This window comes from Gracilinanus agilis, chromosome 4, assembly GCF_016433145.1.
Source record: "Gracilinanus agilis isolate LMUSP501 chromosome 4, AgileGrace, whole genome shotgun sequence".
Taxonomy (NCBI): Eukaryota; Metazoa; Chordata; class Mammalia; order Didelphimorphia; family Didelphidae; genus Gracilinanus; species Gracilinanus agilis.
This window is the reverse complement of record NC_058133.1, coordinates 199863061-199875224: the sequence shown is the minus strand read 5'-3', so window position 1 is coordinate 199875224 and position 12164 is coordinate 199863061. Positions and strand designations below refer to the sequence as shown.

At 50.7% G+C, this 12164-nt stretch overlaps 1 protein-coding gene across 1 annotated transcript; it reads right to left on the bottom strand.

Annotated features, from left to right (window-relative positions):
- Positions 1 to 826: 826 nt before the first annotated feature.
- GRN (granulin precursor) lies at positions 827 to 9104 on the bottom strand. Its single transcript, XM_044677122.1, has 13 exons — positions 9047 to 9104; positions 5124 to 5262; positions 4693 to 4827; positions 4491 to 4575; positions 3734 to 3843; positions 3513 to 3654; positions 3285 to 3394; positions 2895 to 3021; positions 2502 to 2599; positions 2149 to 2376; positions 1781 to 2005; positions 1434 to 1664; positions 827 to 1354 (listed from the first exon to the last, which is right to left on the bottom strand). Exons 2-13 carry the CDS (start codon positions 5253 to 5255, stop codon positions 1235 to 1237), a joined length of 1743 nt encoding a protein of 580 aa, XP_044533057.1. The 5' UTR covers positions 5256 to 5262; positions 9047 to 9104; the 3' UTR covers positions 827 to 1234.
- Between the last annotated feature and the right edge of the window lie 3060 nt (positions 9105 to 12164).

Here is a 12164-nt window from a genome sequence, read left to right as displayed (position 1 = left end):
AATTCGGACCTCTCCGTTTTCCTTGCCCCGTGGTGGCTCTTGGAGGTGCCAGGAGGATGCCACAGCATGGAGGGGGAGGGTGGATGGTGGGGGAAGAGGGAAGCTGTGGGGAGGGGGCAAAGGTGGGTGGGAAGGGTTTGTCCCTGACCTCCCAACATTACCATACCACGCTGGCGGTTACCCCCCTCCCCAAGTGCCTTTTCTCCCTGGCAGCCCCAGTGCCCTATTCTGGGAAGAGCGAGAGGGGGCCAGGACTTTCAAGGTACATGAAAAGGGACTGCCTGGCCCCAAACCCTGAAAAAACAACCCTTTTGGAGGCTGGGGGGAAGGGAGTGACTCTCATCATTTGTATAAATACCCTGTATATAGAAAGCTCTATTGTGGGGAAGATGGGGGTAGGGAGATGGGCAGAGCCAGGGGAGGGGAGGGGAGCTCTAGGGAGGAGGACAGGATCCCTGGGCCAGGAGTGGGGGAAGTGGGAGGGAGGGAGGGGATGGCATGTGTGCTGCTTGTTCACCAGCCTGTGAAGTTGGCACCGCATCCTCTAGAACAACCTGGTCTAGGCCGTTGCCAGGGGTGCCACGGGCAGGCTGCATCGGGAGACATGATGGGAACCAAAGGGCTGGCTTGAGAGACAATACATAAAAATCATTGACACTGACTGCGGCTGGCATTTTTCTTTCTTGGGAAGAGAGGGAGGGACTGAGGGAGATGGCCCCCATGGAAGGAGCCAAATAAAACAAGTCTAGGGGGCCCCTTGGAAAGGGAAAGTTCTCTCTGTGGCGGCTTTCTACCCCCGGGCCCACCCCAGCAGCAGACAAGCACCTTAACAAACTGTATAAATTTTATTTCATTTCATCCCTGCTCAAACACCCGCCTCAGGCACAGGAGGAAAGAGCAGTGAGACAAACAGAGCGCTACCAGTCAGGGGAACCTCATCCCACCAGACCGAAGAGATGAATGGCCGTGGAAAATCCTACCGTGAGAGCTTCCTCGTGCTCCTGAGCTGCCCCCTCCCAGCCTCCCGGGGGGCTGTGATCTGAGGGGGAAAGGGAGGTGCCTGGGGAGAAGGTACAGGCTAGCGTTCCTCCCAGGGAGTTTAATGACCATAATGATGTGGAATCTGAGGAGGAAGGAGTGGAGAAGATGACCCAGTGTGGGGGAAGCCTGAGCCATCTACTCTACCAGCTGTGTCCTATTGGATGAGACTGGCAAGCCCTCGGGGCGAGCCCTCTCATAGCAGCTCCCAGAGGACATCCCAGCGAAGATTTTTCCTTCGGAGACACTTGGTGCCCTTGGCCCGGCAGTGGAGGCCAGAGGGGCAGCAGTGCTTGCCGTCGGCACAGCACACACCCTGGAGGAGAAAGAAGGCCCATCAGAGGCGGGGAGCAACCTCACCGGGCAGCACAAGGGGCAGATGGAAGGGCACCAACCTTATCCAATGGGCAGCATGCCCAGAATCCCCCACTGGTCCGGCAGCACGTCTGGTGGCTGTGGCAGAAGTGCCTGTCATCACACTGAACGTCTCCTTTGTCTAGCCCCACTCGGAGGGGCACAGAGGAGGTGGGGGGCTTTGCTGAGCCTTGCTTTTCACAGGACCGGGCCTTCACGTTGCAGGTGTAGCCTGATGGGCAGCAGTGCTCACGATCCTCACAGCAGATAGCCTGGAGGAAGAGGGACCTTGTTGCTCCTCACATCCAGGGAGAATTGGTCCCTGGAAGCTACCTTTAACCTAAGAACGGAACTTGGCCCGTCCTCCACCCCCAGACCCCAGACTCACGTGGGGCAGTTGGCAGCAGGCCCAGCCCCCTCGAAGGCTGGGACAGCAGGTCTGTCCGTCTGGGCACCTGGTGTGCTGGTCACAATCCACAGAGACAGAAACCGGTCTTGGATGGGCCGGGATCTTCTCCAGCCAGGGCACAGTTTTCTGGTCAGACCTGCACCCTTCTGGGCTACAGACGAAGCCGTGGGGGCAGCAGTTCTTGTGGTCAGGACAGCACACGGCCTAGTGTGGGGGTGAGCACTCTGGGTGTCTGGGAACGAGGGGCCCGTGGCCCATCCCTGACTTTTTGGGGACCCGTCCTCTTGTTCTCTTGCTGCGCTGCTCTCCCTCCCGCCTTCCCTCCCCCAGCCCCAGGCCCGCCGTACCTGTGGGGCAGAACAGCAGCCCCACACCCCCGACTCCAGGAGGCAGCAGGTGGTCTCAGAGGGGCAACTGCTGGTGTTGTCACAGGGAACACTGCGCCCAGCAGCGAGGGAAGTCATCGTGTTCTTCAGCCACGGTTCCTTGTGGGCTCCCTGTTTACATGTGCCTGCCTTTGTGTCACAGGTGTAGCCATGGGGGCAGCAGTGTATGTGGTCGTCACAACATGTGGCCTGAGTGCAGAGGAGGGACCTTTGACCCTAGGGTCACCCCCAGAGCTGACAGGGGGACAGGGGGACCAGGCTAGTTTGAGAATCTTCCTCCCGTCTCCCCCATTCCCTTTACTTCTCCCAGGTACCTCAGGAAATGGGCAACATCCCCAGTTTCCGGTCTGCAGGCGACAGCAGGTGTTGCCATCTGGGCAGCTCATTTCTCCATCACATTTTACCTCCTGCACTGGGGGAGAGGAGAGAAGAAGAGAAGGAGAAGGAGAGAGAGAGGGAAAGAGGGAAAGAGAAGAGAGGAGGGAGAGAGAGGAAGAGGGGAGGGAGAGAGGAAGGGAGAGGGGGGAGCGAGAAAGAGGGGCAGGTGACAATCAGAAACCATGTGTGTAGGGAGGGCCACAGAATACTGTATTTCTAAACAAGAAGGCTCTGAAGGTGGCAACTTCTGGCCCTCCAGGGGCAAGGAAGAGGCCAAACGAGTCTGTGTCACCCAGCCTGGTCTGCTCCCTGTCCTCCCCTCCAGGTACCTGTTTTTGCAGGCAGCTTGACAAGAAGGCCAGAGGCACTCCCGTTTTTGGAGAGGCATTCACTCTTCTCCAAGTCGCACACTGTGTTTTGGGGGCAGCAGTGCATGCGGTCAGGGCAACAGACAGCCTAAAGGAGGGAAGACTATCTATAAGCACCTGGCTGAGGAGAGAGCAGGACCCTCCCCCCTCCCATTGTCTGCCAGCTGTCATTGCCCAAGTTCACCACCAGAGAGCAGAGCGTGTCAGAGTCCCCAGCCTGCAGGCTCTGATGCCCTAGTGCCCACACGAAGGTCCACACCTTTAAGACCTGACTGAGGCCTGGTGGCCTGGATAGGCACCAGCATGGGGGTGAAGGCAGGGGGAAATCCCCAGGTCCCCTCCCTCCCTCACATTTGGCAATGGGCAGCAGCCATATGATCCACTGGGCAGCTGGCAGCAGGTGGAGCCATCAGAGCACTGGGAATGGCCATCTGGGCACAGCTTATTGGTGGCCATGGTCACTGCAAAGAGAGAGGCCCAGGGTCACTGAGAGAGGCCCCTGATGAGGTCTTTACTGAAGACAGGGTCTTAGGATGAGATGCCCCTTAGGTCTCTCTTCCCCTTCCCCAGGTTCCTCACCATCCTTTTCTTGCTGAATCTTTTTAGCAGGGCTTTTTTGTGCCAATGGGTAGGTGCCACCAGATATGAGGCAGCGGGAATGAACCAGGTCACAGAAGCTGCCTTGGGGGCAACAGTGAACTTTGTCTTCACAGCAAGAAGCCTGGGGAAGAGTTGATTTAAATCATCTACAAGTCTCACTCAGACCCCACTCCCTCCCACCTGCCCTCCAGGATGGGTACCTGGGGCATGGGGCAACAGCCCCAGTTGCCATCTTGCATCATGCAGCAGGTTGATTCATCAGGACACTCGAACTGGCTATCTGGGCATTTCACGGCACCAAGCCTGGTAGCTATTGAAACAACAAAGCAGGATCCTTCCCTAACCTGATCAGTCCATCCCCAAACATCTTTTCTTTCCACTTAGCCAAAATTGGAGTAGACAGACTGGTATAAAGATTGCCAGACTTCTGTGGCCCTTCTGGTCACACCCATAAAAACTCACCCTTGGTGCCAAGCTTGCCTCCCCAAGGGCCCAGGTGGTTAATGCAGGTATATGCCAGGGTAAAGTCAAATTGCTCTCCCTGGTGCCTATTTCTAGCAGATAGAGATCCTGAAGGCCAGACACCTGGGTTCTCTCCTGGCCCCAAATTACTAGATGTCTACTCTTTGACTCTGGGGAAAAGAGGTGCTTCCTCATTGGATCATGGTTTTAGAGATGAAAGGGTACATTTAGACATCTGAGTCCATCTACTCAATGTTCCTTAGAAGCATTTGAGCCCAATCTATTCAATAAACAGATGTGGAAACTGAGCCCCAGAGTGATTTGCCTAAAGTGACACAGGTAGCAAGTGGCAAAGGCAAGATTCAAACTCGGCCCCTCAGATACCAAATCCAGCATTCTTTCCTCTGTACCTTACTACCTCCTCTGATAAATTCCTTTCTCAGCCTTCAAGGCCCCTGCCCCTCCCTCTCTACCAGAGGCCCAGCTATTCCATACCTTCTGCTTTAAAGCAGGAATGCCCATCAGGGCTGCAGTGGAAGCCACGAGGACAGCAATGGTGCCCATCACCACATGCCACAGCCTGGAGTAAGGAAGGGGGTAGACAGAGAAGAGTTCATTGGCAGGAGGCAACAATAGGAGAGAGCTGACCAAACCCTTCCTCTAGCCCCTCTCTGCCACCCCTGCCCTCAGCCCTTACCTCTGGATAGGGGCAGCAACTGTAGTTCCCCAAAGGGGTGAAGAGGCAGGAGAAGCCAATGGGGCAATGGTAATCACCATGGCACAGGAGGCCCAAGTGTACATTCTCTGCTATAGGTATGGATGGCTGTGAATCCTAGAGAGGGATAGACAATGAGATGAAAAAGAACCAGGTAAGGATGCAGACTCAGTTCCTTCCTCTACAGAGGGCTTTCTATCTTCCTTCTCAGTCCCCCTATGCCCATGGAGCCAAGGTGAGCAGGACCCTTTCATCATCCCTGGTAGTGCCAAAGTTTACCTGGACAGGGAAAAGCAGCTCAGCCCAGTAATCTGAGCTTTGGGTATTATGGGCACCAGAGAGAACCTGGCTAAATAGCCCTGGACTCTGGGGAGTAGCCAAGGTTAGAAGTGGGTACCAGGGTGGGTACTTACTGAATCACAGCAATGGTAGCCAGTTCTTTCTAGATTTTTGCAGCAGGTCTTAGGACACACCTGTCCATCGGGGCATTGAGTTCCAACCACCAGCCCTGTCACCAGGGACAGCCAGGTTACCAGCTTCCACATCTTCTACCTGTCAGCCCAATCCAAAACTTAATTGAACTACTATTTAGGTTCCCTACTATTCTTCCTGAGCACCCACGATAGCTCAACCTTATGCCGACAGCCACAACTATTGGAGTCTCAGGCTGGACACTGGACATAGTAGGGTTTTGTTGTGATTCCATCGCAGTTGTTTCCAACTCTTTGTGAACACTTTTGGGCTTTTCTTGGCAAAGATACTGGAGAAGTTTACCATTTCCTTCTCTAGCTCATTTTACCGATGAGAAAACTGAGGCAAACAGGGTTCAGTGACTTGCCCAGGGCCACACAGCTAGAAATATCTGAGGTCAAATCTGAACTCTTCCTGATTCCAGGCCTGGCACTCTATTCACTGCTCCACCTAGCTGCCCCTAAACCTAAAGTGGGGCTGGTGGAAGATGAAATCCAGCTTCTACATACATATAGTCACCTGCAGCAATGTGAAGAGGGGATACTGGCACTGATCCAGAATTGGAAGTGACCTCAGGGGTCATCTAGTTCAATCCCTTCATTTTACAGATGTGGAAACAAAGGCTCAGCGATGTTGCCCAAGGTTGCATAGGTATGGAGCGGCAAAGCTGGTGTTCAAACTTACTACCTGGCTCAGGCAGCTATACCTAACCTCTGAGAATGAACAGGGAGATGGCACTAGATGAGAAAGCCCCCAGAAGGGAATGGTTCCCCACCAATGACCTCATACCTCAGAACCAGTCTTTTAGCTTAAACCTGCTTCAAAACTCTACTAGATGGGAGAGGTGGAGCTCACATGATTATATAGGAAACAATGTGGTAGAAAAAATTTCAAAAGAGGAAGCAGAAAGTGCCCATGAGTCCAGGCTCTTCTCTCCCCACCAAGCACATTCTATTCACCCCCTTCCCTCCAATCCTAAACAGAGGGGCCTAAACCAAGGGGTAAAGAAGCACATATGCCCCTAATCCATATTCAACCAGCCTCTCCCAACTCTAGGCAGCTCTCTGGTGTTCTCCCCCCCCCCCTCTACTGCTCCTATTCCAATCCACAATCTCTCTTCTCCAAGGCCTGTGGCCCCCTAATCCCAAACACTGAAAGGCAGCCACATCTGGCCTGTCACAACCACTTCTGAGAGTCTCTCCCTCACCTCCCCCACACTAGTTCCCTATCTAGCAGAGGGAACTGAGTCTCATGTTAGTGGTGGAGACACTGACAGGCTCAGACTTGTTATGCTACCTCTTCCTTCAGGCTCAGGAAAAAAGGGAAAAGACTAATCATGTCAATGGAGTGGGGATGGGGTGGGAAGAAGGGTTTGGAGGCCATATTAACTTCCCCAATGGAAGGACTGAGGGACAGAAAACTTATATGGGTTCTTTTGCCCAGCTCTTGAGCAACAGGCTTCTGGGGGAGAAATGGCTTTCCACAATTCTCAGTCTCTCACTGCCCAGACAAGAGACTGGGAAGGATTGGGGGAATATATTTCCAAGATGATAGGCAGCTAGGTGACAAAGTAGAGAGACTGCCAGGCCTGAAGTCAGGAAGATCTAAGTTCAAATCTGGCCTCAGAAACTTAATTAGGTGTGTAACCCTGGACAAGTTACTTCACACTGTTTGCTTTAGTTTCCTTATTTGTAAAATGATCTGAAGAAGTGGCAAAACAACCCAAAAGGAATCAAGAAGAGTCAGACAAGACTGACAAAGGCTAAATAAATTTCTAAGATAGAAGTTGGAAAGAGGCCTGGTTCTTGGGTCCTGGGATATGTTTCTGTTTTAACTCTTTGTCCCTTCCTTCCCTAGTTTACCTGCTCCACTCCCTCCATCAATAGTTGATGGGTAGCACAGAGGATAGAATGTCAGGCCTAGAATCAGGAGGACCTGGGTTCAAACCTGGCTTCAGACACTTCCTAGCTATGTGACCCTGGGCAAGTCACTTAACCCCAATTGCCTAGCCCTTATCACTCTTCTGTCTTGGAACCTTAGTATCTATTCTAAACCAGAAGGTAAGGGTTTAAACAAAAATAACTGATGGAGGGGGCAGCTGGGTAGCTCAGTGGATTGAGAGCCAGGCCTGGAGACTGGAGGTCCTAGGTTCAAATCCGGCCTCAGACACTTCCCAGCTGTGTGACCCTGGGCAAGTCACTTGACCCCCATTGCCTACCCTTACCACTCTTCCACCTATAAGTCAATACACAGAAGTTAAGGGTTTAAAATAAAAAAAAAAAATTATAAAAAAAAAATAACTGATGGAGAGAGGATGGAATAGGAAGAAAAAAAATCAGGATCACTAAGTCTCACAGCCAAGGAGGAAGTGTCATCATCACATTTCATGACAAAAAACCACAGATTAGGGTGTGTGAGGAGGGGAGGACAGGTTTCAAGATAGGTCTTTGACATTGACATCCTCACTGGCCCTCCCACTGCCTATTAAAGTAGAGACCAAATCCTTGAAATCCAGGTATCCCCCAGTTGGGATGGAGAAAGGGGAGGGACTAAGGACAAGGAGAGATTACGCCCCCAGAACCTGATTTAGAGAAGTAAGTGGGACATTAAATAGTGGTAAACCACCAGACATATACTCAAACTCTGCTCTGCAATAAACTCCCAGCTTCATCCTACTCTGCCCTGGTCACCACAAAGTCATGAGGATCAGATTCATTTCCTCATCTCCATTCCTTCCTTTTCTCTAGAAAAACCCAACACCTCCCTCCAGGATCCCACTAGGTTCCCCCTCCTCCCCATTTTATTTCCTGTTTCTCCCCAGATTAGCTAGGTGTTCCCCCTACTTCACCTGCAGCCACTCTCAATGTTGGGTCTTGAGATGGGCAGACACCCAGGTCTCTAGGATGCCCAGTCTCTACAGAATTACTTCCCCTGAAGGGAGATGAATGCCTTTCCTTTTCCCAAGGAGAGAACCTGGGTAAACTGTTCCTCTCAGGTCCTGAAGCCCTGCCCTATACAAGCCTATGCTCCAGCTCCTCCTCCTAAGAAAACTCAGGAGAAATACAACTGAGTTTGTAAAAGGAATCTGTCCTAAGGGGGTTGTGTTGTGTTGTACTGTACAGAATGAAGAGAGAAAATCACATTTTTAATGATCCAATTCTCAACCTCTTCCTCCTTTCTTTTCCTGTTTTTGCCAACCTGCACCCAAGGCTGGAAAATGGCAGAGAAGCCAGGAGGGTAAGACACAGGAATGCAAAAGTCATCAGGAAGTTGCTAAACCCTGACCCATCCTCTCAATGGGCTTTTATCCATGTCCCACTACTGAAGAATATTGTAGGGAATTAAAGGGGTTTGGGGTGAGGGGGTTCCAGGTCTGTGGCTGGGCTAGGCTGCCCAAGGCTTGACTGCAAACCCTGTGCCCATCTCCTTCCCTAGGGATGAAGGGGGGTGCTGGAGGGAGTACGTTTCCTTATTGTTTTCTTCCTGGTTCTGGGGACTCTGCCCCTGTAAATCCAGGCCAAGGAAAGCCCAGGGGAGCGAGCGAGTCGGGCCGGTTGGGGTTACAGGACCCCGGAGAACGTCATGATGCCCACTTTAAGAAGAGATGAGAGGAGACAGGACTTAACTTCAAAAGAGTCTCGGGGCCGTGGGCAAGCTCCCCTTCTTTCAGCGAAGGGAGTCACCGCTGACTAGCAGCCCACCCATAGGGGACTGAACCCCTAAATAAGCCCCCCTTCCTAATCTCTAGGCATAGAAAGCCCATCAGGCCCCACCACCACCACGTCCCAAGCAGAGCCCCGCAGTCTGGGGTCCCCCACCTCCTCGGAAAACGAAGAAGCCGGGGAAGGTAGGATAGCCCGCTTACCTGCTTGCACCCTTCCCGGCCCCGGGCCACAAACTGCGGGGCTGCTGCACTCCGGCCGGACTCTAGACAGATCTGAAGGCTCCGCCCACAACAGCTCCCATTGGCTGAGAGCTCGGGACTTCCCTGCTGTCATTGGCTGTTCCTCCACCACACCTCCGAGGGGCGGCAGAAACTGGAATCCTTCCCACCCTTCATCCCACCCCCCACCCCACCCCCAATTACGAGAGCGTCATGTGATATCGGTCACGTGATCTCTAAACTCCCTGGAGCTTCATGCGTTGGGGGAGGAGAGGAAACCGTGACCTAAGGGAGTGGAGAAAGAAGAGCTACGGACTCGGACATGGACATAGCCAGACCAAGGATTTGTCGCGTGACCTCTCTGACCCCTCCCCCCCCAAGTAGTTCCCTTTTTTAAAAAAAACTCTTACCTTCCGTCTTAGAATCCAAAATAAGTATTGGTTCCAAGGCAGGAAGGGCTAGGCAATTGGGGTTAGGTGACTTGCCCATCTCCAGTCCTGACTCTTAATCCACTGAGCCAGCTAACTTGACCCCCAGATATCCACTAGATAGATTTAGGCAGACCCCTTGAGCCTGGGGCCAGAAAACAAGACCTTTTTAGTTTAAGCCTACCCCCTTTTACAGAGTGAGGAAACTGAGGCCAAGAGAGATTAACTACCTTTCTTGTGTACACATAGCTACTAAACAGCAATCTGGATCTGAACCCAGGTACAATGACAATTCATAGATTTGCTTGTGGCTAGTTCTCTTCCCCTGCCTTTCATTCCCTAGAGTCGGAAAGAGCTGAGTCCAATCCAGCCTCACACTTATTAGCTGTGTGACTCCTGAATGTGTCACTTAATGTCTGCTTGCCTTAGTTTCCTCATCTGTAAAATGGAGAAAAAATGGGTCTCATTCTCATGACTTTTTTTTAAACCATTACCTTCCCTCTTAGAACCAATCTGCCTCTGGGCCTGGCTCTCAAACTGTTATGGGATTACAAACAGGTGTTGTGGGGTACAATGGGGAACCCCTGGGTTTGGGAAGGATACCTTTTGCAAGAATGCAAGACTCCAAACTTAGCTTAAAAGTAAAAAGAGAAATTTATTCATTTGGAAAGTAATGTTGAGAATGGCCAGGAGAAAAGCAAGGTGAAACAGCTAGATGGGGAGCTGTTCCTTGTGGGGAAACAGCATGGATGAAAAAGCTGTCTCCCCCAGTTACAGTGTGAGTGGAACAACCCTAGGGGTTGCTCCCAGAATGCTTCAGTTCAGGGGTTTTTATACTCTTTACAACAGTGGAGACTTGACTCTAGTGTGATAACCACTAGAGTATTCAGTCATCTGACCAGGTCTGCTTGAAGACATAGGGTGTGGCCCTCATAATTCAGAGGACAGATAGATGTCAGAGTTACTGATGATATCAAGGTATAGATAGCCTGGATGTTGTAAGAAATAAAATTTAGTTATTATAGTTATATCTTTAAAATATGTGGCCGCCAGGAATCAACAATTCAGGTTGATTCCGTAATTAAATCAGACCCAAGTCAGCATCGGGTTGAGGAGTTTATTTACAATCAGGAAAGTGAGTAGGGATAAAGAGAAGAGGGAGGTAGAAGACTAAATAAATGAAGCTGTAAGCCGCAAGGCCCAACAGCCGGATAGGCAGAGTTTAGAATTGGCCCAGCTAGGCCAAGGAAGCCAGCCTAACTTACCCACGTGACAATACAGAGTGTAATCTGTCTGTGGTCTCAGGAGATGCTTCTTCTTCCAGTTCCAGACGCCAACTCCCTCTACAGGAAGTTCACTAACTTACTTAAAGAGAATGTGTCTTTCATCACTTCCTGTGGTCCACCTCTAATTCAAATGGACAAATGGCAGTTTCTACATTGATTTGGACTGCCCAAAGGGCAGTCCCTTATTCTTGATTTGTTACTTATTGTCACGTGTGGGTAACTCGTCTCCCCTCCCCACTAAGGGAGGTGGGAGTGACATCATTAGCACGCCTAGGTCGAGTAGATTTTTGACTACTAAATGGGATCTGGCTAATTCTATTTACACAATGTGCATATCCATATTTCATACTAAAGGACTATTCAAAGGTGATACTACTCTTAGGGCCTTATAGGAGCTATCAGCTATTCTTGGGTTAGGAGTCACAAGGACAGAAAGGAGCAAGGAATTTCCCTGTTTACAGTTTGCCTGGGTTAGGGGTACAGTGTCCATGCCATCTCTGAACAATGCCCATGTCAACACAGCTAGGACATGCTGAGGTCATATTTGAACCCAGGACCTCTTGACTCCATGCCTGGTGCTTTATCTACTGTGCCACCTAGTTGCCCCAATTAGATATTTGTAAACTACTTAGCAAACCTTAAAGGGCCATAGAAATGCTAGCTGTTATGTAATCATAAGTTATTCATGTATTAACAAGTTACTCAGCAATTGAGGCAGTTCCAAGCCCTTGTTTCATTAGAAGGATAGCTCCCCGCTGACTAGTAGAGATTCACCCTACCATCACAACAACCCCTAAAATAATAAGAATAGCTAACATATATACTACTTACTCTGTGCCAGGCACTGTGCTAAGTAAGCACTTTCTAATTATTATCTCCTTTGAACCTCACAACAACTTTAGGAAGTGAGTGATCCACATTTTTTACAAATGAGGAAATGAAGAGGTTAGGTGACTTGCTAGGGATCACATTGTTTGAGACAGGATTTGAACTCAAGTCTTCTCTCCAGGTGTAATGCTCTATCCACTGGATATAGTTGTAGGTCTAAGAGCCAGACTGGAGGGAATCACTGAGAGGAAGGAAGGAGTGAAAGAGAATTTCTCTCATTTCTCCCATCTCCACTCCCATCTCCATCTGTCATATAGCTTGGAATGAAAGCTACTGGCCCAGAAGGATATACCCTGCCTGACAGACACTTGGAGAGTCAATTTCGGATAAAAAGCTCAACCTCTGCCATCTCCTTCCTCCACAGGGGAGGTGGAGGTCCCAAAGGAACTTCCCAAGAGGTTTCTGCTAGTGTTGGGTTAAAGGTCCCTATTCTTTCTGGAAACAAACAAACAAAATCATAGTGGTACCCTAAGCCAAAAAGGGCTGTGAGGCCCTACA

Excerpts from the sequence above, each read along its gene's own strand:
- GRN (XM_044677122.1), bottom strand. The coding sequence starts at position 5,255 with ATGTGGAAGCTGGTAACCTGGCTGTCCCTGGTGACAGGGCTGGTGGTT. Across the intron at positions 3,395-3,512 it reads GATTCAGCAAGAAAAGGATG|TGACCATGGCCACCAATAAG; the intron begins GTGAGGAACCTG and ends CTCTCTTTGCAG. Across the intron at positions 2,377-2,501 it reads GATGTTGCCCATTTCCTGAG|GCCACATGTTGTGACGACCA; the intron begins GTACCTGGGAGA and ends CTCTGCACTCAG.